This window comes from Eublepharis macularius, chromosome 8 (genome assembly GCF_028583425.1).
Source record: "Eublepharis macularius isolate TG4126 chromosome 8, MPM_Emac_v1.0, whole genome shotgun sequence".
NCBI lineage: Eukaryota > Metazoa > Chordata > Lepidosauria > Squamata > Eublepharidae > Eublepharis > Eublepharis macularius.
In genome coordinates, this window is record NC_072797.1 from 41,477,117 (window position 1) to 41,500,434 (window position 23,318).

The 23,318-nt window shown below is 47.8% G+C and overlaps 1 protein-coding gene across 1 annotated transcript in view; it reads left to right on the forward strand.

The window, feature by feature from the left end:
- Nucleotides 1–23,318, forward strand: part of ANKRD31 (ankyrin repeat domain 31) — a 105,111-nt gene that overhangs the window by 75,059 nt on the left and 6,734 nt on the right. Inside the window, exons 11-13 of the mRNA XM_054987557.1 lie at nt 16,319–16,415; nt 17,618–17,765; nt 18,495–18,611. Coding sequence (XP_054843532.1) covers nt 16,319–16,415; nt 17,618–17,765; nt 18,495–18,611 — 362 coding nt within the window. The remainder of the gene's footprint in view (nt 1–16,318; nt 16,416–17,617; nt 17,766–18,494; nt 18,612–23,318) is intronic.

The window sequence follows — 23,318 nt, forward strand, 5'->3', positions numbered from 1 at the left end:
GAGATTCAATTTGGAACCCGGCGGCTCTCCTCCCCGCCGTGCGCTGGACCCCAGCACACGTTCTAAGGGTGTATGGCAGTTCATCCCCTGATATGTTGAAGAGCTCAAAGAATATTGGGTCGACCAGGGACCGGGTACTGTGGCTATCTAGGATGACGTACATCTTGATGGCCTGTTCAGGTTGGCCAGCAGGAAAGACTTTGGCGAGACATATCTGATGGCAGGACCGGTTGTTGCTTCCAACGCCACACACTTGAGTGCAGTGGGCCGAAACAGGCTTCTCTCCTTGGGAGGCAGGGTTGTCCGACACAACTGGCTGTGTTAGTGTGGCATCTGTGTGCATGGCAGTTGCATGTGTGTCGCTGCCGCACTCGCAGCATTTTATATAAGTCTTGCAATCAGTTGAGGCATGTTCTCGAGATTGGCAACAACGGGAGCACATCTTGAGCTCTGAAATCGTGAGCTTCCTCACTGTCAGTGGCAGTTTCCTGAAAGTTGGGCACCTGTTCGCAGAGTGTCCCTCCATGTGGAGTGGACAGAAATACGTAGGCCGAGCCGTCGACTTCTGTGCTGATGGCTGCGCTGGCGACTTCGATGTTGAAGGTTTACTTATGGTGGGCTTCGCCAGGCGTCGTGGAGACCCCTGTTTTTAGCACTGAAGCAGTTGTCTTGGCTCTGGAGTCCCGTAGAGGCTTGTGCCTGGTATCCTGTGAAGGCACAGTCCTGATGTCCCGAGAATGAGTCCTCTCATCACGAGGCTCATTGGGGTGTGCGTAATATCCGCATTGGGAATCATTACGTGTCTCCGCCAGCGAGGCGATGAAACTCACGAGGTTTGAGAAAGGAGGGTATGCTCCACAATGTACTTTTTTGTAGGAGCTCACCGTGTCACCCCACTTATCTTGAAGTGGGCGTGGCAGTTTCTCTATGATGCTCCTCTGTGTGTAGTACTGATCGAGGCAAGCTAACCCTGGTAGTGCTGGATTCTTCTTAGCAGCCTGCAACTCAGTAAGAAGATCAGCCAAGTCCCAAAGTTTACGTGGTTCATTGTAGGGTATTCTGGGGAACTTGTTCAGGCGCCTCATGAGTGAGACCTCAAGCTCCGATGAGTCGCCATAACATTTGTCGAGCCGGTCCCACGCTAGCGGCAAGGCTGTTTCGGGTTCCTCAACATTAGCTGCATGAATGCGGTCCACCTGGGCTGCAGACTCAGGTCCCAGCCATGCAGCTAGAAGTGTGAGTTCTTCATTTGCCTGTAATCCCATGTCTTTAGTAGCATTGCGGAACTTCGATTTCCAGAGCAAGTAGTCCTCTGGGTGATCTGAAAACTTCTGCATGCCTCTTTCAGCAAGGTCCCGCTTTGTCCACCGATGTGCATACACAGGCATAAGAACAGGAGCGGTGAGCTTTGAGGCTGGGCCGCCAGGAGCAGATGGTTGAGGCAACGTGGGTGCAGCAATAGCAGTTGGAGCCCGGGGTGAAACGTCTGGATCCAGGGTGTCCAGAGGCTCCACAAGCCTGAGCGAGGTCTGGACTGGCATGGAAGGTACAGGCTGGGTAGGCTCCACTGGTTTGAATTCCGGAGCGGCAGGGTCAAGCGCTAGTGCGGCGAGGCCTTTTGTGAAGGCTCTTTGTTCTTCTACATAGGTCAGTACCCGTAGAGTTGGATTCAGCTCCTCCAGCTGTGGCAGGTTGTGATCTGAATCCGAATCCTGGAAGCCGTCCTCTAGGGCCTTCGCCTTGGCGCGTAACTCCACTGCTTCTGCTTCCTTTTGGAGTGTCCGTAGCTGAACGTCCCTGTCGGTAGCTTCCTTCCGTAGTTGAGCTTCCCTGATGGCAGCTTCCTTCCGTAGCTGAGCTTCCCTGTTGGCGGCTTCCTTCATCAGTTCTTCTTCCTTCTTGGCAAATTCAGCCCTCTTGGTTGCCGCAGCAGCTTCTGCCTTTGCTTTGGCCACCTCCAAGGCGAACAAGGAGGTATTAGAACGATGAGAACAGCTACTGCGTTTTGAGGATGACTTACTGTGCTTGGACGATGAAGTAGTGGAGGACGGATGTCTGGACTTGCATGAAGAACCGGCTTTAGAACGTGGTTCACCACTGGCAGAATCAAGAAGTTTGTCAGTCTCCTCCTTGATGCGTCTATCCAAATTACGCATGGCGTCATCAACGAGCTTTTCCTGTGTGTCGTGCACCTCTTGAAGGTGTCGCTGTTCAGCCAATGCTTCCTCTGTGTCCAGCTGATCCAAGATGTCACGCACGCGTTCCATATGAGCCGTCCAGTGCACAAACTCGCTAGTCAGAAGTGTTCTCAGATCGTGCAGATCGTCTACATCGGCTGCTTTATCCAGTTTTCCCAGACACTCTTGTATCCGTAGCCAATGCTTTTCAGACTCCTTGAGCCTCTCTGCTTTCTTGGCAGATAACAAATCTCGCATCTTGCGAGTCAGTGTTCTTTTCCGTGGTGGACGTTTGGACTCAGCTTCATCATTGCCATTGGAGGGAGTAGTGGGTGTGTTGGCAGGATCTATGATATCCTCTTCACCTGCCGGATGTCCCACAGGAGTTTCCATTTTGGCAAAAAAAAAAATTTAAAAAAAAATTTTTTTTGAAGCTGCAGTACTACTTCAGACCACTAGGGTGGCGCTGTTGCAGTGGCACTGTTGTGGTAGCGCAAGCACGTGACTTCTGTATAGCTTGAACAGAATTGTTGGCTGCACTTCCTAGGTTGGCCACCGGGGGCGCAGTGAATGAGCTTTATAAGGATTCAGCTGTAGTTGCTCTAAGTGACCACTAGGGGTGTGGGTGTGCTCCTTTGCCGTGCCTACTCTTCTCTGGGTGCTTTGCAAGTTCCCTTTGGTAGCTGTGCGAATCAGAATTCTGTGTTGAGGAGTTGTTTGCGCTCAGCAACTTTTCCCAGCTTAGTGCTGGATTCTGGAGATGCTTTCAAACGCGTGTGCTCCTCAGAGTATGAATTCCTTTGTGTGCTCAGCATTTGTGGTTGTGGCGAAAGCGTTCTGTATTACAAGAGCAGGCTGGCGTGAAGCATAGCCCTGAGCAATATTGCTGTTTTGCGATTCAAGGGCATGAGGTATATTCAAAGCGGTGTGAGAGAGGTGATCCGTATTGGAGCTCTCCTCCACTTTGAGTTAAGAAGCATTCAAATCACAAGCAACAGGTTGAAGGCATGAGACATTTCCTCTGCTTGAGAATAAAGCATGCAGGCGGCTGAAACATTCTTATTTAAGTTGCTGGTCTCCTTCTCCGGCTAGTGAAGGTGGGCTCCCAGGCTGATCAGTCAATTAGCAACTGAAAGGCGCCAGTATCAGCATTTACAGGACAAAGGGAACCTTTGCAGCCAGGAGAAGAGGGAGCTGATTTTGTTTTGTTTCCCATCTTCATGCACATGCACACATGTTATTTTTTATCTTTGCAAGAGCAAACATGCTGTGGTTATGATGGAGCAGAACATGCTTCTTACTGAAATTACTTTGTGAAGGAGCAAGACGAGTCTTTTAACGAATTTACTATTCTGGAAGCAGCTGGGAAAGATGCTAGCTTCCAGATTAGCTCTAACGCGCTGCCTTTCTCAACCCAGATCGTAAAAGGGATCCTTACTCACAGTTTTAGCCAGTGAACGCAGCATGGTTCAAACATAAGCAAGATACATCTTTATTGGTCCAGATTTGTGCTTCCACTGATTCCTAGCTCCTTGCAGGCACCAACGAAGTTCGTGCCACGGTCAGACCTCAGTAGCTTGACAGGTCCCCGTATGGCAAGGAATCTTCTGAGGGCATTTATGAAGCTGGAAGCATCCATGGACTCAATCACTTCGATATGTACGGCTCGGATGCCCAGGCATGTGAATAGCACTGCCCATCTCTTGCTGTTGGCTTGTCCTCCCCTGGTCTTGCGTGTCACTACATTCCAGGGGCCAAATACGTCAAGTCCAACGTTAGTGAAAGGGGGCTCAGTGCTGAGTCGATCCAGTGGCAGGTCGGCCATCTTCTGCTGCTGATGGGGACCTTTGAGCTTCCGGCATTGTATGCAGGTCTGTAGGACTGCAGCGATGCATCTTTTCGCTCCCACAATCCATAGGCCCGCTGCTCTGATGGCTCCTTCTGTGAAGTGACGTCCTTGATGATGAACCCGCTCATGGTGGTGGCGCACCAAGAGGACAGTCACGTGATGTCGAGCTGGAAGGATGATAGGGTTCGCTACTGTTGAGCCTATATCAGCTGCCTTCAGACGCCCTCCTACCCGAAGTAAGCCATCATCATCGAGGTAGGGGTTCAGCTTAAGTAGCGGACTGTTCTTGGGTGTAGGCAACCCTTTCTTGGAGTTTTCAAGTTCTTCTACATAGAACTCGTGTTGTACTCTCTGGAAAATCAGGAGCTCTGCCCTGCGTCGTACTTCTGACAAGGTTGGCTCTGTATTCCGGTGGCGAGCAAAGTGGATGAGGCGTGCCATCCCTAGAACAAGTGGCTTCCATTTGGAGAATCGTTCGAATCTCTTTGCTTCTAGATGGCGGTCGGTCTCGACTCCCACTTTCATGCAGGTGACTTGAGGCCGAACTTCCTTGTCCTGGTCTGGGTCTAGGAGCTCGTAGTGTTCCTCCTCGTGCTGTACTGGATTGACCGAGCGCAGGAGGAAGTCAGGTCCTTTCAGCCAGGAGGACTCAGCCAGCTGTGAGGCAGGGATAGACCGTGTTGCGTGGTCTGCTGGATTCTGCTCCGTAGGAACATGTCGCCACTGGCTAGGGCATGTGGATCGTCGAATACGCTCTACTCGGTTGCTGACATACACATAGAACCGACGACTTTGATTGTGTATGTATCCAAGCACTACTTTGCTGTCTGTGTAAAAGGTAGTGGCATCAAAGGTAAGGTCCATCTCTCTCTCTATTATCTCTGCAAGCTCCACAGCAAGCACAGCACCGCATAGTTCCAGACGCGGGATGGTGTGTCCCTGTAGTGGGGCTAACTTAGCTTTCCCCAGGATGAAGCCCACGTGGACTTGGTTCTCCCTGCCAACGACCTGCAGATATGCTACGGCTGCGATCGCTTTTGTTGATGCGTCTGAGAAGATGTGTAGTTCTCTTGTTTGGGACGCGGCTCCTCAAGCAAGGATGCGACAGTTATAACGAATTTACTATTCTGGAAGCAGCTGGGAAAGATGCTAGCTTCCAGATTAGCTCTAACGCGCTGCCTTTCTCAACCCAGATCGTAAAAGGGATCCTTACTCACAGTTTTAGCCAGTGAACGCAGCATGGTTCAAACATAAGCAAGATACATCTTTATTGGTCCAGATTTGTTGTAGACAAGCGGTAAATTCATTATAACTGTCGCATCCTTGCTTGAGGAGCCGCGTCCCAAACAAAGGGAGGAAGAGGACAATCAAGTTTTTAACACCTTCACAGGAAGCCTACAATAAACTTCTATATTGAAGGGGGGACTACAATTCCCATGAGTACCAATTGTTAAAGGGACAGTACATAGTTCTGACTACACAGATACTGAGGCTTTCTAAGCTGTGGTTACAGTACACCCGCTATCGGATTCACCTGAGAGGGAGATTGGGCCCTTGGCGGAGGCTTCGCCCACCGATGATTTTCGGGCCTATAACGAACTTCTTCTAAGAATGGCTAAAGCTTTCGACTTGGAAGTTACATCAACAGAGTCCAAACTTACCAATAAAATACTGCAACATATTTATTCGGGGTCGACGCCCTCGATCGCTTTCCCCCTTATTGAGGGTTTCGCTGATCTTTGGAAGAAGTTGCACACTAGACCTGCTATGGCCACTAATAGAAAAGTGGAGAGTCTTTATAGAACCAAGGATGATGTACACTCGTTCCTTGCAGTTCACCAGCCCCTGTCCTCACTTGTGACTGAGGAAATGCAGGCTCAACCTCGTCAGAGCTCTATGTCGGCTCCAGCTGATAGGGATAGCAGAAAAGTCGACGCCATGGGCAGGAAGCTGTACACTTCTGCAACGTTTGGCATCAAGGTTGCGAATTACGCAGCTATGATGGCGGCCTACCATCTTTTTCTATGGAAGAAGGTGGCGTCTTTCCTCCCGAGGATTCCCGAGGAACAGTGTACTCTGCTTCGAGTTATACAAGAGGAGGCTGTTCACCTGTCTAGGCATCAGACCAATGCTAGTAGGAGTATGGCTGACACCTCCGCCAGGTCACTTCTCTCGGCTGCATTGTTGCGCAGGTATGCTTGGCTTCGCACGACTGCCCTTCCTGCGGAGACGAGAAATAAGGTGGAGGATTTACCCATTGAGGGCACCACGCTGTTTTCTGAAAAGACTGATGAATATCTGTCAAAAAAGAGAACTGATCGCCTGACTGCCCGCTCGTATGGGGTCCTGCACCAGGCCCCGCAACAGTCTTCTTGTCCATACTACCGCTCCTTCCAGCGTGGCAGACAACACCGCTACCAACCCTATCAAGGGTATGCTTACCAGCCTCACAGGAAATATCAGAGCCCGCAGTCTGCTTTTCCTAGACGGAGGCAGGGCCAGTGTCCTAAGCCTGGTTCCCAACAGCATCAGGCCAAGGACCAAAATCAATTGCACAAGCAATTCTGACTATCACAGGGACCTGACCCCACGTTTGGGGACATGCTTAGTGCATTCTTGAGTTCGTGGTGTTCGATTTGTTCACATGTTTGGGTTCTTTCTATAATCCAGTTTGGTTATAAAGTTGAATTTGTTGATTTACCTTATTTACATCTCCCTGTCTTTTCTTCGGACGTTCCATGATCTGAAATCTTGAGAGAGCTTTCTGCTCTATTACAGAAAGGGGCAATAGAGGAGATTCCTGTCGACTCAGCTGGGTTAGGATTCTATTCCAGCCTGTTTCTGGTGGAAAAGAAGGATGGTGGGCTAAGACCTATCCTGGACCTTAGGGGCTTGAACAAGTCTATATGAATCCGTAAATTTAAAATGGTTACCTTACAAATGGTTTTGACCTTACTGCCCCTGCAGTCTTGGTTTGCAGTCCTGGATTTGAAGGACGCATACTTTCATATTTTTATTTTCCCTGAACATAGGAAGTTTTTACGCTTTGTCTATGACCAACGAGTTTTTCAATACAGGGTTTTGCCTTTTGGGCTAGCCACTGCACCTAGGGTATTTACTAAGTGCCCGGCAGTGGTTGTGGCTCACTTGCGCCTTCAGGGCTGTTGCATATTTCCATATTTGTATGATTGGCTCCTGGTTGGCAACTCTGAGACGGATGTGTCTAATCAGGTGTCTCTCACTCTGACTTTATGTCTGCGTTTGGGACTTTTTGTTAATCAAAAAAAGTCTAAACTGATTCCTGTACGCTCCATTCAGTTCATAGGGGTAATCTTAGATGGTGTAAGAAATACGGGCTTCTTGCCTGTGGATCGTGCATCTAAGGTCAAGAGACTCATTTCTACCCTTAAAAGGTGTCGTTTTCAGTTCGTCCGGTTTATCCAGACACTGTTGGGTTGCATGGCGTCTACAACTGTGGTGGTCCCACTGGCCAGGTTATGTATGTGGCCTCTCCAACTATGGTTCAATTCGATTTTTTCACCGGGCCGTGATTCTCAGAATAAGAGGCTGTCGGTCCCTAGGGGGGTGGTGTCCTCTTTAGACTGGTGGTTGGAGGATGCTAACCTGTTTAGAGGTGTGGAGTTCGGACATCGACAAACTCACCTGTCTGTCACTTCGGATGCCTCCCTGTTTGGCTGGGGGCTCACTGTGCAGGATCTTATGCTCATGATTTGTGGTCTGAGTCAGAACGTAAGGAGCATATTAATATTCTTGTGTTGAGGGCAATTTTATATGCGCTGATCTCCTTTTCAGATGCTGTGCGGAACAAGTCCGTCCAAGTCCTGACAGACAACACGACGGCGATGTTCTATGTCAACAAGCAAGGTGGCATGGCGTCTGTGGTGCTCTGCACTGAGGTGATGAGGCTCTGGAAGTGGGCCATAGATCATGCGGTGTGGCTGCATGCAGTACACATTCCAGGGGTGGAGAATTCTATGGCGGACCACCTGAGCAGGCTCCACAGGGACAACCACAAGTGGTCCCTCCAGGACAAGTATCTCGCCCCAATCTTCTCCAGATGGGGGACTCTGGAGCTGGACCTCTTTGCGACTGTGGAGAATCACAAGGCCCCATGTTATTGTTCCAGAGGAGGCGTAGGCCCAGAATCACGTGGGAACGCGTTTCAACTAGATTGGTCGGGTCCCCTGTGTTATGCCTTTCCCTCATTCCCGCTTCTAGCCAGGGTCCTCAGCAAGACCCAGAGAGACAAAGTGTCAGTCATCTTGGTGGCCCCGTATTGGCCGAGGCAACCGTGGTTCCATTTTCTTCTGAGTCAACAAACTCAATCGATCAGTCTCCTGGTAGTTCCAGACCTCCTGTCCTGTGAAGGGGTGCTTCACCACGACATCGGGAGACTCAAACTGACAGTTTGGCTGATCAGACCAGGGGTGCCTTTTCCTCCGCTGTGACTCACGTTTTACTAAATGCTAGGCGTCTGTCTATGAGGCAGTCCTATGCCCTTAAGTGAGATAAGTTTTCTGCCTGGTGTCGGCAGAGGGATTTGGACCCTTTTCTGTCCTCCCTTTCTGATATATTGGAATTTTTGTGGGAGGTGAAGCAGAAGGGATTGGCCAATATTTCAGTTAAGGTTTATCTGGCAGCTATTTCTGCCTTTCACCCTCTGATTGACAGGAAATCTGTATTCTCCCACTATTCTGCTAAATTATTTTTATGAGGGTTGAATAATTTGTTCCCCTCAATTCGGGCTCTGGTTCCACAATGGTCTTTACCCCTGGTTCTGACTTGTTTAATGTCCAAGCCGTTTGAGCCGTTGGCCTCCTGTCCGTTACGTTTTTTGTCTATGAAGGTGGCCTTTCTGGTTGCGGCCACTTCGGCTAGGAGGGTGGGGGAGTTAGCAGCGTTATCTTGCAAGCCCCCTTATCTGAAGCTGCACCCCGAAAAGGTTGTTCTTCAAACCAAGGTTGAATTCTTACCTAAAGTGGTGTCTCGTTTTCACCCGTCCCAGGAGTTGATGCTGCCGGTTTTCTTTCCGGTCCCGACCTCAGAAGCAGAGAAAACTCTCCTTAGATGTCCGCAGGGCCATTCTGTTCTATTTAGATAGGGTGAAACCTTTTAGACTTGATTCTAATCTGTTCATCTGTTTTGCGGGACAGAATAAGGGCAAAAGGGCCACGTCTCAGACTATCTCAAGATGGGTGGTCCAGACTATACTAACTTGTTACACTGCTGCTAACTTGCCTTGTCCTTTGGAGGTGCATGCCCATTCCACCAGGTCCCAGGTGTCGTCAGCGGCTCTCCTCAGAGGTGTTCCTCTTCACGACATCTGCAGAGCAGCGACGTGGGCCTTGGCGGATACCTTTGTGAGGCATTACGTGTTGGACATCCTAGATAGAAAGGAGACAGCGGTGGGCACGGCAGTTCTATATTCCATCTTTGAGTGATGCTTTGGCGTCACCTCCACCCAGGTATTAAGCTTTGTAATCTTCCCATGTGGGACTGTACAGGAAGACCGTAGATGAAAAACAGGTTTTACTTACCATAACTGTTGTTCATCTAGGTCTTCCGTGCAGGCACACATGCCCTCCCTCCTTCCCCGCTGACTCTCTTGGTACTTACCTTGTAGGGGGCAGCAAAGAAGGAACTGAGGGTATGTGAGGGGCGCTCTGCTTCTTAGGAGCCGTTTTGGCGGGAAAACGGCTGTGCATGCGCGTTTAGAGGCGAGAGCGCCCCCTAGTGGTTTAGAGCTATAAAAAATCTCCGGTATCGGCAGGCCTGCGCGTGCGCAGTCCCATGTGTGCCTGCACGGAAGACCTAGATGAACAACAGTTATGGAAAGTAAAACCTGTTTTTCGCAAACCACAAACCAGCCTGGTTCGTCACAAACTGTGGTTCGTATTTCGGTTTGTGCCCATCTCTAGTGTCGAGGGGCCATAACTCAGTGGTACAGCATCTGCTTTGTATGCAGAAGGTCCCAGGTTCAATCACCAGCATCTCCATTAAAAAGGATCAGGTAGGCGATGTGAAAGACATTCACTGAGATCCTGGAGAGCTTCTGCCAGTCAGCGGATAATGCTGACCTTGAAAGACTAGTTGTTTGACTCAGTATAAGGAAAATCTATGTGTGCATGATTGAAAGATATTTTCATCACATGTCATACAGTCAGCAAAATAATTGATCTTTAAAAAACTGGCCAGGAACTGGGTACAGAGCAAAATTTCACCGGTAGCTCAGATCTGTCCAGCTGAGAGTTGGTTTCTGGTGGCCACAAGTACTCTGTTCCTAGGAACAGATGCAAACAGGTTGAAAATGCTAAACAATGGTTTGATTAAGCAGCTGTCCAATCACCAATGGCAAACAGGATGTAAGTCAGAGTGGGAGGTGTTCAAGGATCCCTACTTCTTCTGACCACCTCAGTCACACACAGAATTGGACCTTTAAATGATTTTGGGTGAAAAGATCAGGAAGTAGACATCTCAAATAGTCCATCAGGTCACTTAATAGACCTCTGCTGTCTCCTCCTCCTTATAGGTCTGCATAAACCTTCAGTTCTTTTGTGTCTCTTATCATGATATGGTTGCAGCTGCAGTAGCTGAGGCCATACTTGAGTTCTGGAACTGGGGATGAGCTGTACCTTCTTCTAACAATATGAGCTGTTCATCTGGTTTCATGAGCTGATATTTCAGTATCAGCATAATTGCTTGTGGAATTAGGGCACAGTTTGATTTGCATAAGGTAACAGTATAGTTGTGTGTTTCAAAGCTGCTAACTTTATTTTTATTATAATGCTTAGCCCTAATGAATCTTTTGAGAGATAGATTTTCAAACAACTTTAATGATATTGTATAGCAGTTCAGGGCCTGGTCAACACCCCAGCCACTGGGGGAGGGGGACGTTTTTTTGGTATTTTTAATCAGCAGTTTAATATCACTTAGAACATTATAACAGTCTACACATTGAGTTGACTGAATTCACAGCTTTCATTTAAAACAAAGTAAGTCTCTAGTTCCTTTCTTTATGGAGATATTAGGGGGAAAGCATATCTGCACAATGAAATGGGCTACATACTTTAAAAGAAAGCTAGGAAACCAGAGAGCCTGATATATAGATTGTTATAATGTTAAAATGGTATACTGATATTCAATTGCCAATTTAAAAAGAACAATAGAAGGGCCATTGTGGCATGGTATGTGTGTGTGGGGCTGCAGTTAGGGATTTGGGTAGGGGAAATGTGGGGAAATCTGCCAATGGAAAGCACATTGTGGCTGCACTGTTTCACACTGGTGAATCCAGAATTACTTTTCAGAAACATAACTATTGACCTTGCAAAGGAGAAAATTCCTTTTTGCTATTCATTGTATGCACTTTGTTAATGCTTTACTTGTATTGATACTGCAGGGTTTTTCTCCGGTGGTCCTAGGGAGTGAGTCAATCCAGACTCGTGAGATGTAGCTCCTCCTCTCCTGGGCAGGGCACATCGACTTGATCAGTCCCGGAGGGGAGGGGCTCATCCATTGTTCAATGGCTTTCCCCGGCCCTACTGTGAACAGGGCACAGGATGACTTCGTTCTGAGTGAGTGGATGATCTTGGAGGCAACAACAAAAGAAGGAGATCTCTGCAATGGCAAAAGCTCATTAGGGAAAAGGAAGGATTTTCAACCACCCTCCCCCTCTTCTTCAGTGACTTCACTAGGAAAGCAAAGCGAGTGGCAGAACCGACGGTTCCTAGGCTTCCTAGGTCCCGGTCTCTGCAAGGACTCCTGCATGGTCTCCTCTGCCTCTGGGCAAGAACTCTCCCCAACTCTCAGAAGATCTGCGGGGAAGTGGTTGAGTCTTCAAGAATGGACACGTGCAACGCCGAGGCTAGCACAGCTTTTGGGAGCTTTGTCTGACCAGGTGGCAGCACTTCGTGGGTGGAAGAAGCCTTCAGTCACACACTGCCTCATGAACTCTGGTAAGCCACCCTTTTCAAGGGCAATGATACCAGAGAGGGGGTCTCCCCGCAAGTAGAGGCTTTACTTAGATGAATGCAGCTGACAGCGATTTAAGCCCCCCCCCCCATTCCTTTTCCCTTGAGGATCTCTTACCATAAAACCTGGAGCAGTCGCCCTAATCTCAGGGGGAAGACCAAGAGGGAAGGAAAGGAAACACAGTATAGCCAGATCTCATATGATCTCCAAAACTAAACAGAGTCAGTACTTAGATGGGAGACCACCAAGGAAGACTGCAGAGAAAAGCAATGGCAATCTGCCTCTGATTCCCTCTCCCCTTCTCTGTCTCTGCTTTCACTTTAGGCAGGAAGCAGGGTTTTTTTGGCAGGAATGCCAGCCAAGACGAGCCTAGACTACTCAGGAACAGGAGAGGGAGCTCTCTGCGATTTAGACCTTCCTAGTTCACCAGTTTCTACTCAATCTCTACAATTCCATAGTGGGGAGAGCCAAGAGGCAGCGACCAAGACCTCATGAGCCAAGACGCAAAATCTAACTTACTATCATGGCTCGGAGCTGAGATTAAAACAGAATTTAAAGAGGCTATTGAGATTAAAGTACAAGACGTTATACCCAGTAGAGATGAGGGAAGGTCAGGCACTATGAGGAATAAGGAGGGAGGAGACATCCATTCGCCCTCCGAAGGCCAAGAGAAGGAGAACAGAAGAGACTAGGAACCTGAGGGATTCTAGTCCCTTGGAGTAACCTCAATTTGATTCTGCTCTCACAGCTATCTTCTGTCAGTAAAGAAGAGTTATCAGAAGAAGAGGAGGAAACAGTAGGCCCCATACAAACAAGGCTCTTCTATTAGGAAGTTTATTCTAGATTACTCCCAAAGGTACTGAGAGCTCTTGAAATCATTCAGGCATCCACAGAAAAAGAGTAGTCAGACCCAGCTTTTCCTCAAGGCTCAGAGAGAGCACTACCAAAGATTGTGAACACACAAACTGGCATTCCTTTACCAGCAATCTTCCATAACCTGATGAAGGCAGAGTGGGAAAACCTAGCCAAACCTAAAACCAATCAATCCATATTCAACAAGTTTTATTCCCTGGTGCCAGAAGCAGCAAAGAAAATTAAACTGCCATTAGTGGATGAACCATTCACCAGTCTGGCAACAACATCAGTCTTGCCCATGGATGCAGAAGGCTTACCGAAAGACCCATCTGATAAGATAGAACAAGTGCTACGCAGAAATTATGAGGACTCAGCAGCTTCCTTAAGAACATCAGCCACAGGATTACTGTTCGTAAGAGCTGCCTTTACCTGGGCCTCAGACCTAGCAGCTGCCAGCAGAGGTCCCCAAAGAGGTCAAAAATGAGGTCAAGAAGATAGCTCTTGCAACAGCCTTTGCAGCAGATGTCATTTTAAATGCTTTCCAAATGTCATCCAGAGCCATGGGTTTCAACGTCACAGTGCGATGCACTATATGGCTGAAAAACTGGGACATAGACCCATCCACACGGGTCAAGGTGGCAGCAATACCCTTCACAGGGGCCAAACTATTTGGAGAGGTACTGGACAAGTATTAAGTAGAAGACACAGAAAAGAAAAAAGTTCTACCATCAAAAAAGAGAGAGCCAAAGACCAAGAACAGGCTACACTCCTTTCAAGACTCCAACTGTCCACTCCATTTGAGCAACTCCAGACCATCCAAAGGATACTGACAATCTAGAATCAGGACAGAAAATAGACCCTCCACCTTTCAAAAGCAGGCCAACAGCCTAAAGGACAGAAGAAAGGTCACTTGGCATGACTACAAACTGAACAAGAAGGTCATACAAATTGGGAGGAGACTACAGAGTTTTGCAGAAATATGGCAACAAAGCATCACAGACAAATGGGTACTAGAAACAGTATCCACAGGTTACTCCCTGGAGTTTGACGTGATACTACATGCAAGTATTCAGTTGAAATGCAGGCAAGACCACGAGACAAAGTTCCAGGGCGCGGTTGCAGGTAATCAACACATTGCTTCCATGCCTGGCAGTCGCTCCAGACTGGCTTTTATAGCCAGGCATGGTTTTCAGCCAGCTGCTGGGGTTCCATCCTGATGCTACTCATCGTCGCTTTCCAGCAGCTGGCATCAGCTCAGGAGACGAGCACTGAGCCATCTCTCCTGCAGTTCCACTCTCTGGCATTGTCTGCAGTGTTCTTTGGGCGTGGGCGAACCTGGAGGGGTGGAGGCCCCTGGCTGTGCTGCACCTGTATCCTGGGATGTCCCTGGCTGAGCTTCCCCTGTGGTATTGGGGCTAGAGGGTGCTGGTGTCTCAGCTGCTGGCTGTAAGCTCTGATCGGCCAGCAGCTGTTGCTCCTGATCGCCAGCTTCTGCTGAGTCAGGGCTAGGGCTGGTTACACAGAGCTCCTCTTCTCCTGAGGAGTCCTGGCTGGCTACATGAGGTTCCTCTCCTCCCGAGGAGACCTTGCCCTCAGACTGGGCCATGACACTGCCTTTCCCCTGATTCAAATTATAAACAGGGTGGTACAGAAAATAATGGAGCAACAAGTGGAGGTGATCTCTCCTCCATGGTTCCAGGAGCCTATCGAGCTCAGAACCATGGAGATTACCATAAAGAAGGGACCTGATAACACAAGGAAAGATACAACATCCAGTCCCAGCATCCCTAAACCTTACAGTCTGGAGATTGAGCACAACCAACAACAAGAACTAGGATTACAGAAAAAGTAATCTCCACAATGTTGGCATCTAGGAACGTTTCAACAAACAAGAGGGTTAGACAAGGGACTCAGCACCAGAAAACTAAAGCAACAAGTGGCAGCCATCTCAGTCATAAAGGGAGTAAGAAGAGGAACTTTGCTTACAAGACACCCACATATTAAATGATTCCTGAGAGGAACAGCACTGTTAAATCCACCACAAATCCACAGGTTCTCAACTTGGAACCTTAACATACTGTTAACAGTTCTCACAAAGGAGATATTCAAACCTATGGCATCTTGTCCATTAAAGGAACTAACATTTAAGACCATCTTCCTAGTGGGCATTACTTCAGAGAGAAGGGTTTCGGAGATCAGGGCATTATCAGTAGATAAAGATCTCTGTATTTTTCATAATGATAAAGTGGTGCTAAGACCAGAGCCAGCATTCATCCCCAAAGTGAATTCCCCCTTTCACAGGGGAGAGGACATAACATTACCTTCCTTTTGTACTAACCCAAAGCACAGGAAAGAGAAGGAATGGGACTGTCTAGACGTAAGAAGGGCTCTGAGTTACTACACAGACAGAACAAAACAGATATATAAGGCAGAGAATATGTTTGTATCATTTAGAAAATGCTCACTAGGGCAAAGCATAGTCACATCTACCATAAGTAGATCAGGAAATGCATCACGATTGCATACAAGGCAAAACAGAACCACCGACTGGCATTACAGCTCATTCCCTCAGGGAAGCAGCCACTTTGGCAGCATACAGATCCTTTCCTTCATTGGAAATAATATGCAAAGCTGCAACATGGAAATCTGTACACTCTTTTACAAAACATTACAGAATAGACAAAATGGCATCAGCTGAGGCAGCCTTTGGAAGGAGAGTGCTACAGTACACCCTCTGAAGAAGAAAAAAAAGAACCCATTCAACCCACCCAAGGGTATACAGGTATAGCTATATCTCACGAGTCTGGACTGCCCCACTCCCTATGACCACTGGAGAATGGAAGATTTGAATTCACTTACTGTGAAGCTTCCTTTCTCAGTGGTCTGGGGTGGGGCAGTCCAACCCACCCTGGTTTTTTGTTCAGTTTGGAAAAGGGTATGAGGAAAGTAACATAGGTTGGTAAGATAACAGAGCAAAAGACTGAAAGAAGGGCTCAAGTTGTACATAGTTAACATGTTGGTGTTATAGTTAAGCTTAATACAGGAAGGCGGAGCAAACAAGGTCTCATACCTACAGCTCACGCAAAGAAATCTGGGCTAGGAAAGAAACTGTGGAGCAAGGAACGAGACCCTCCCCTCTGGGATCGATTGAGTCAGCTGGCCCTGCCAAGGAGAGGAGGAGCTACATTTCACGAGTCTCGACTGTCCCACTCCCAGACCACTGAGAAAGGAAGCTTCACGGTAAGTGAATTCAAATCTTCCATTCTTAATACTGGTGATCTAAAGTATCAGTGTATGAAAAGAACTGTAAAGTATTTACTACAAAAAATAGAGTGTACAACATTGGTGTGTTTCTCTGTCATTATTTGAATATACAACATAGTTTTTACATATGCAACAAATTATCAAACTTCAAATTACAATACTAATTTTTACACAATGTGAACAGATCTGTATATTCAAGACCTATCACAGATACAGAGCATTCTGAATGAAGTACTTGCCAAACAGAAGTCAGAAAGGGATGACCTTGCTAAAAAATACAGGTAGGCAGAAGAGAAATTGTGTTTCGTAAGTCTACTTTGAAAGGCATTTGTAACATGTAGCCAAAATCCTGATGTTCTGTATGCCTTCTAAAACTTGTACAGTTCTTCATCAACTTTAATCAAACTTAGAGTGAAAAAAGTAGCAAGACCTGATCCCTATGTGGGCATATGAATCCTACCGAGGAGTTGTAATTGTGATGCAAATGGAAGTGGAACTATAACAACGTTTTTTAAAATTTCTTTTCTGCATATTTTTGAATAAGGCTTTAAAAAGAAGACAGAATTCTGTGACAGGAAAGTGTAGCCTTGTTGCTTACCTACCTCCATAGCTCCACTTCTCAACAGACAGATCTCTTGCTGTTTCCATAAGGCTCAGCGTTCCTGTCCACTTATATGACACACCTTTAAAAGAGGAGTGAAAAGGATAGAGGAATGGGTCTTCAGGATAGAACAAGTGTTGGGCAGGGGGAGACTAGAAGGATCAAGGTTTACTAAAGAAGGAAATTAAAAAAGGCAGAAATGTGTGACTTCTTAGTAGGTAAGGTAGAGTTACCAATCTCCAGGCAGGGAATGGAGATCTCCTGAAATTTCAACTGATATCCAGACAACAGATAATCTCCAGTTCCCCTGGAGGAAATGGCTGCTTTGGAGGATGGACTGTATGGCATTACACCCCACTGAGGTACATCCCCTTCCTCAAGCTCAACATGCAGATCTCCAGGAATTTCTCAACCTGGAGTTGGCAGCCCTATATGGTGGGCATGCAAGGAGCTTTCATGGCTTTTTCTACTTACCTAAATTATATTGTTTAGTTTGAGAAACAGTGAACACTGCAGGATTTTTTGGTCTTTCACTTAAAAGTATTAGTTGCATGTGTGTGGGTATATTTCATAGAGAATTCAACCCTTCCCCTGCTCCAGATTACTGCTGGTAACAATTTACCAATTGTCAGTTTTAGCCGTTAGATGGAATTAATCTGTGGATGACAACACTGAACTGTAGTGAAGAGAAATTACGTGTATTTTCAGAGATCTTCCTTTAATTTATATACAAGTGCACCAGCTCTGAAATCTCTTTCATTTAAATAGTGAAAAAATGTGTTCTTATGCACTATGCTGTTAAGCCATGTACTTGAATAGCTCTTTAAAATTGATTAGTAAGTATTTTTGTATTAATTAATTGTGGTTTTTTTTAATCTTCAGAGCTTCTGTGAAATCTTTTGAACATGGAGCACTGAGGGAACAACTAATTAAGCTTGTTTCCAGACAAAAGAGCCTTCTGCTTATGGCACAAAAACAAAAAGAATTAGGCCAGAAAATACAAAATTATAAGAAGGCAAAGAAAGACTTTGTAAGTTCAGTGAAACAAACCCCAAGCATGTCCAGTTCATGTGAAAGAAACAACACACAAGATGGTACTTCTGATGAAACACCACAGTGCCCTGATGTGGCCATGGGCATAGAATCCAGATTGATCGTGGAAAGTAGCCTTTTACATCAAGAGCACAACCAATATTGTAATGATTCTCTGCATGGAGAAAATGGAAGAGTAGCTGGGCAAAATGTTGTTGATCCTCATAATGAGGTCTCTCAAAAGAGGCTTAAGGAATGTGCTATTGATAAAATATCATGCTCCAAGTTCTCCAGTGCACTAGACCAGGGAACATTGCCTTCAGAACCTGCTATTTGGCTTACCCATACAAAACCATCACAGCTAGAGGAAACTGATTGTGAACCAGTGGTCGCACAAAGAAACACACATCCTGCTGCCATACCAATGACCTGTACACTAAACATTTCTGAAGGTAGAAACATTGATGTCAATTACATCAGTCAGCCAACTGCATTTGTTTGCATTAATGAGACCTTGCAACAACATTCAAATATAAATGAGGCTTACCCAACACAAACAATAATACACTTGGAATCTACTTACAGCTGTCTTGCCACTCCTCAGAAAAATATTTCCCCAAACAATAGAACTTCACTTAATGCTAACTTAGAATTTACAGAGATAGTTTACGACACACAATCACCAAGCAGGAACAGTCAGGATTCTTCTAAGTGCTCCACCAACCAGGATTCTGAAAATCAATTAAACTTCAAACGAAACAGAAGGAAAAAAAATCAACTACTAGATCTGCTTGAACAAGAAAAGATTAAGCCAGGAAATGATGTTCTAGAATTCACACTTCAGGTAAACTGTTCATCTGCAAAACAATGCCAATATTAATGCAAAAATTATAAAAAATAAATATTGATGTTTATTATTAAAAATGTAAATACAAATTAATTATACGCTTATTTTAAAATGGTCCTCACTTGTATACTTTTAGCTACAACATGAGGCCATCAGACTTGCTACCATTGAATGTAATACATGCTGAAAGCACAACTACTCCTTGATTTGTTTTTTCAATCCAGGCTAACATGCCCCCGGCCATTTTCTGTAAAAATCAAGCAGCCAGCATATCCTTGACAAATGAAATAGAGAAGTTCACAATGAGCTTTTCACCACAGATATATTCAAGCATTCTTCCTCTAAGTGATCATATAAAGTGGTCCAAATGCAATTCTTGACAATGTTGTTTTTCTCTTGGTGCTGAACATGAGAAGAACTGAGGGACATTACACTTTGCCTTCCTTTTGTTTCTAAAACTTAGATTAGGATGTCAAATGTAAGACCTAGGGGCATCAGAGGGTCCTTGGAAGTCCCAGTGTAGCTTGTGGCAGCTTACCATGTTTTACCTACTTTAAATTACTGAACAGTCATAAGAACTTAGAAATAGTTACCCTTTTAGTAAGCAAAAGGAATAATTATCTATATAGTACTGACATTAAATATGCATGCCTAGTAGCAGACATTAATTGAAATAGATTCAGTATAATAGTGTTGATTTGACAGATCTGGGGAAATCCTCAGAACTTTAATGTGTAGTATTTTCACTGGTTCTTTACAGTGAAAATCATATTTTTAAAAAATCCTTGTGAAAGAACGTAAATGTACAGCACTACACCTGATGACTTGTTTTCTATCAAGCAAATTATCTCTAAATGACATTGCCACCCCAGCCGGAAGGAAGAGACAGACACAGGCTTGGAATTAAAGGGCCGTTTATTAAATGACCATAACATAAACAAGGCAAGGGCCAACTAAGCAGTACAGGTCAAGCCCTGGGGTCAACTCCGGACCTCCGCCTTGACCTGTCTGGGCGAGCCCCACGCCCCCGGGGTGTAGGCCATCCTTTGAATGGCTGCAACCCGGGCTGCCAGGCCACGGATCCCCATTGAAGCACCTGTTACGCCCCAGCCGCAAGGCATGAGGGGAGGCCTTGTATTGAGGATCCCCGCAGGTTTCTGCCAGCGTACGGTAGCCGCAACCATGCATACCGCCCTTAATGGCAGCCCTGTCCCCACTCACGGGGAAGTGCCACAGGGTGCTCACCAGCCCGCACCCTGTTCCCAAAATCTCCTGCCAATGACAGAACAAACCCCTACGGCACCACCTCAAATACCTCACACACTGCCATTAGTGCAAGGTAGGTGAAAAAACCTTCCTTTCTCGTAGCCAATCTGGGGAAAAAAGGTAAAAATTCCTACCCGGCTCTGGAACAGCAGCCAGCTAGTCCTGCACTAAAACAGGGAGAGGTGGGTGGGCTGAGCTCTTGCAAAACTGCGGCCAGGGGAAGACGGAGCCGCCGAAAAACGGCCCTTGGCTCCGCCCCCTGGCCAATGCCCGGATGCCCGGGAAGGAAGGGAGCCTGCCTCCTTTCCACCGGGCAGGGCAGCAAACGGAGACTCCCTGCCGAGGCTGTGAGCAGCCGCAGGGTGAGTCTTCTTGCCACCCCAGCCGGAAGGAAGAGACAGACACAGGCTTGGAATTAAAGGGCCGTTTATTAAATGACCATAACATAAACAAGGCAAGGGCCAACTAAGCGGTACAGGTCAAGCCCTGGGGTCAACTCCGGACCTCCGCCTTGACCTGTCTGGGCGAGCCCCACGCCCCCGGGTGTAGGCCATCCTTCGAATGGCTGCAACCTGGGCTGCCAGGCCATGGATCCCCATTGAAGCACCTGTTACGCCCCAGCCGCAAGGCATGAGGGGAGGCCTTGTATTGAGGATCCCCGCAGGTTTCTGCCAGCGTACGGTAGCCGCAACCATACATACCGCCCTTAATGGCAGCCCTGTCCCCACTCACGGGGAAGTGCCACAGGGTGCTCACCAGCCCGCACCCTATTCCCAAAATCTCCTGCCACCGCCAGGGTCAAGCCTCTGCTTAGACCCTCGCGCCCCACAGGTGGCCTAGTGCCACCCGAAGCCCTTGCCGCAGGTCATCCATAAATATGTCATTGCCCCCTGGTGACAAATGCACACCATCGCCTCGGTAGAGGTGGGCAAATTCGGCCCTAATCTTGGGGTGTGGCACATAAACGCCCAAGCCTTGCCCCAAAGATTTCCTAATATGGTTGGCCTTACGCCGGGCCTTCTCTATGGCCATGGGATTTAAAGCATCCCTCCAAACCCGTCTTTGTAGCATTTCCGACCAAATTATAAGCACGCTCGGCCATCGGCTGCTTATATATCTCAGGTCCGCAGCTACTTGCAAGGACAGGGCTTTGCCCTTCATGAATCCCAGGTCATTACCACCCAGGTGAATGACCAGAATATGCGGGGGAGGACCCTTCCGTCCCCGAAACAGAAAGGGCAACAGGCCAGGCCATTTAAGGCCGCGCCGGCCCTGCCACTCCACGGTGGCCACAGCACTCAAACCCAGTTGAGATCCCATCGGCGTTCTCCTGGCTTGATGAGCTGCCCAGAACACCATGCTGTGGCCACAAATCAGGACTCTCCTCCTCGCACGGCCTGACACGGCACCTGAGGAAAGAGCAATTAGTTCGCCATTTAAAGTCAAGGCAGGGGCCGGATGTAGGCACGATATGCCCCCGACCGCCACCTGCCCACTCTCTGTATAGCCTGCTGAGGGTACCCCATAGCAGCTGCTGTCGAGGCTGCCCCAATCCGGAAGGAGTGGGTGCCGAATTTGACCCCTGACAGGCCAAGTCTCTTAAGCGCCCTCTCTGTCACCACCCAAAACTGATATTTAGTCAGTGGGGACTGATCTTCGTGGCGGAACAAGACCCCCTGGTCATCCCCACGAAGTGTGACATATTCCCTGAGGGCCTTAACGGGGCATAGCTCCTGCTCTTCGCAAGAGTCGAGAAGCAAAGTGCTCCCTCGCTGTCGCTGGTCTGTCTTGGACCTCCTAATCAAAAGGGAGACTTTATCCCCTACAAATTTAACATCCTTGGCAGCCAGGGCACGGCCAGAAGCATCCTCACGGGACGAGGGCACTAGCTCGCTGATTCGCAGAGCTCCAAAGAAGGCTGTCAAGGAAGCTGCATGGAACAGCTTCCTTTCAAACGCCGAGGAACATACCTCACCCCAAGCGGTCCCCAGCCCCCTCAAAACAGAAGGGGAGATGGGCTGCCTGGGGTCACTTGGCGTTCTAACGTCCCTGGCCCACCCCTCTAACATTTTTCTAATCCTGAAAACACCCGTGAATTCAGGGAGGCCGTGCACCTTGCTGGCAAAGGCTAAAGCCGCCAGCTGTCCCCTGATAGTTTTAACAGAAAGACCCCTCCCATGCTGCACTACACAAAAGTGCATCAGGTGTTCAGGAGGGATGGGCCACGACTGCTGGAGCCCCTCTGCTGCCCTGAATTTGTAGATCTGCCCTACCGCACAGTCGTAGGCCCAGCGTGTGCTGGGGGCAATGGACAGCTGGATGGCTCTATTTACTTCCGCCGTCCAAGCTCCCACAGCTCCTGGGGCATCCTTGCTGGTTGCCTGTCGGCCCAGGGGGCAAGCTGCCAGAATCGTTCCATCTGTTGGCGAGACAAAGCGTCTGCCACACCATTGTTAACACCTGGAACATGCCTGGCCCTAAACAAAATGTTCATCTGTAAACATTTCAATGTAAAGGCTCTTACCAGCCGCATCACTCTGGGGGACTGAGATGCCATGGTGTTGACCACATGCACCACCGCCAAGTTGTCGCACCAAAAGTGGACAGCTTGGTTCGCCAGCTGAGACCCCCACAGCCACACGGCCACTAACAAGGGAAAGAACTCCAAAAACATAAGGTCTTTGGACAATCCCTGGGCTACCCAATCTGCGGGCCATTGGTCAGCACACCAATGCCCCCTGAAAAAGACTCCAAAGCCCGTAAACCCGGAGGCATCCGAGGTGACCTGGAGTTCAGCCTCTAACAGCAGATCTTCCCTCCAAAAAGTCACCCCATTAAAGGTGGCAAGGAATTCCTTCCACACCAATAAATCCTCCCGCATCCCCTTGTTAATACGCAAGCGATCATGGGGCAACTGCAAGTTCCCCATAGCATCGCACAGCCGCCTGAGGAAAGCCCTCCCAGGCGCTACTGCCTTACAGGCAAAGTTTAAAGGGCCAACCAATTGCTGTAACTCAAGGAGAGATACCTTGTCTCTACTCATGCAGTCCTCCAACCTGGCTCTAAGGTCTACCACTTTCTCCAGTGGCAACCTCAAGGTCTGTTGAACTGTGTCCAGTTCAATGCCTAAAAACGTCAGGACAACAGCTGGTCCCTCCGTTTTCTCATGAGCCAGGGGAACCCCCAGTTCCTCAGCAAGCTCAATGAACCCTGCCAGTAGCCTGGCACACTGCCCCGTGCCAGCAGGCCCAGACACCATAAAATCATCTAAATAATGAACGGTGTTTGGGCAGGCACAGCGGCGACGCAACTCCCATTCCAGAAAGGAACTGAAGCGCTCAAAAGCAGAGCAAGATATGGAACACCTCATAGGAAGGGCCCTGTCCATATAAAACTTGCCCTCAAATGCAAAACCCAGAAGATCAAAGTCTTCTGGGT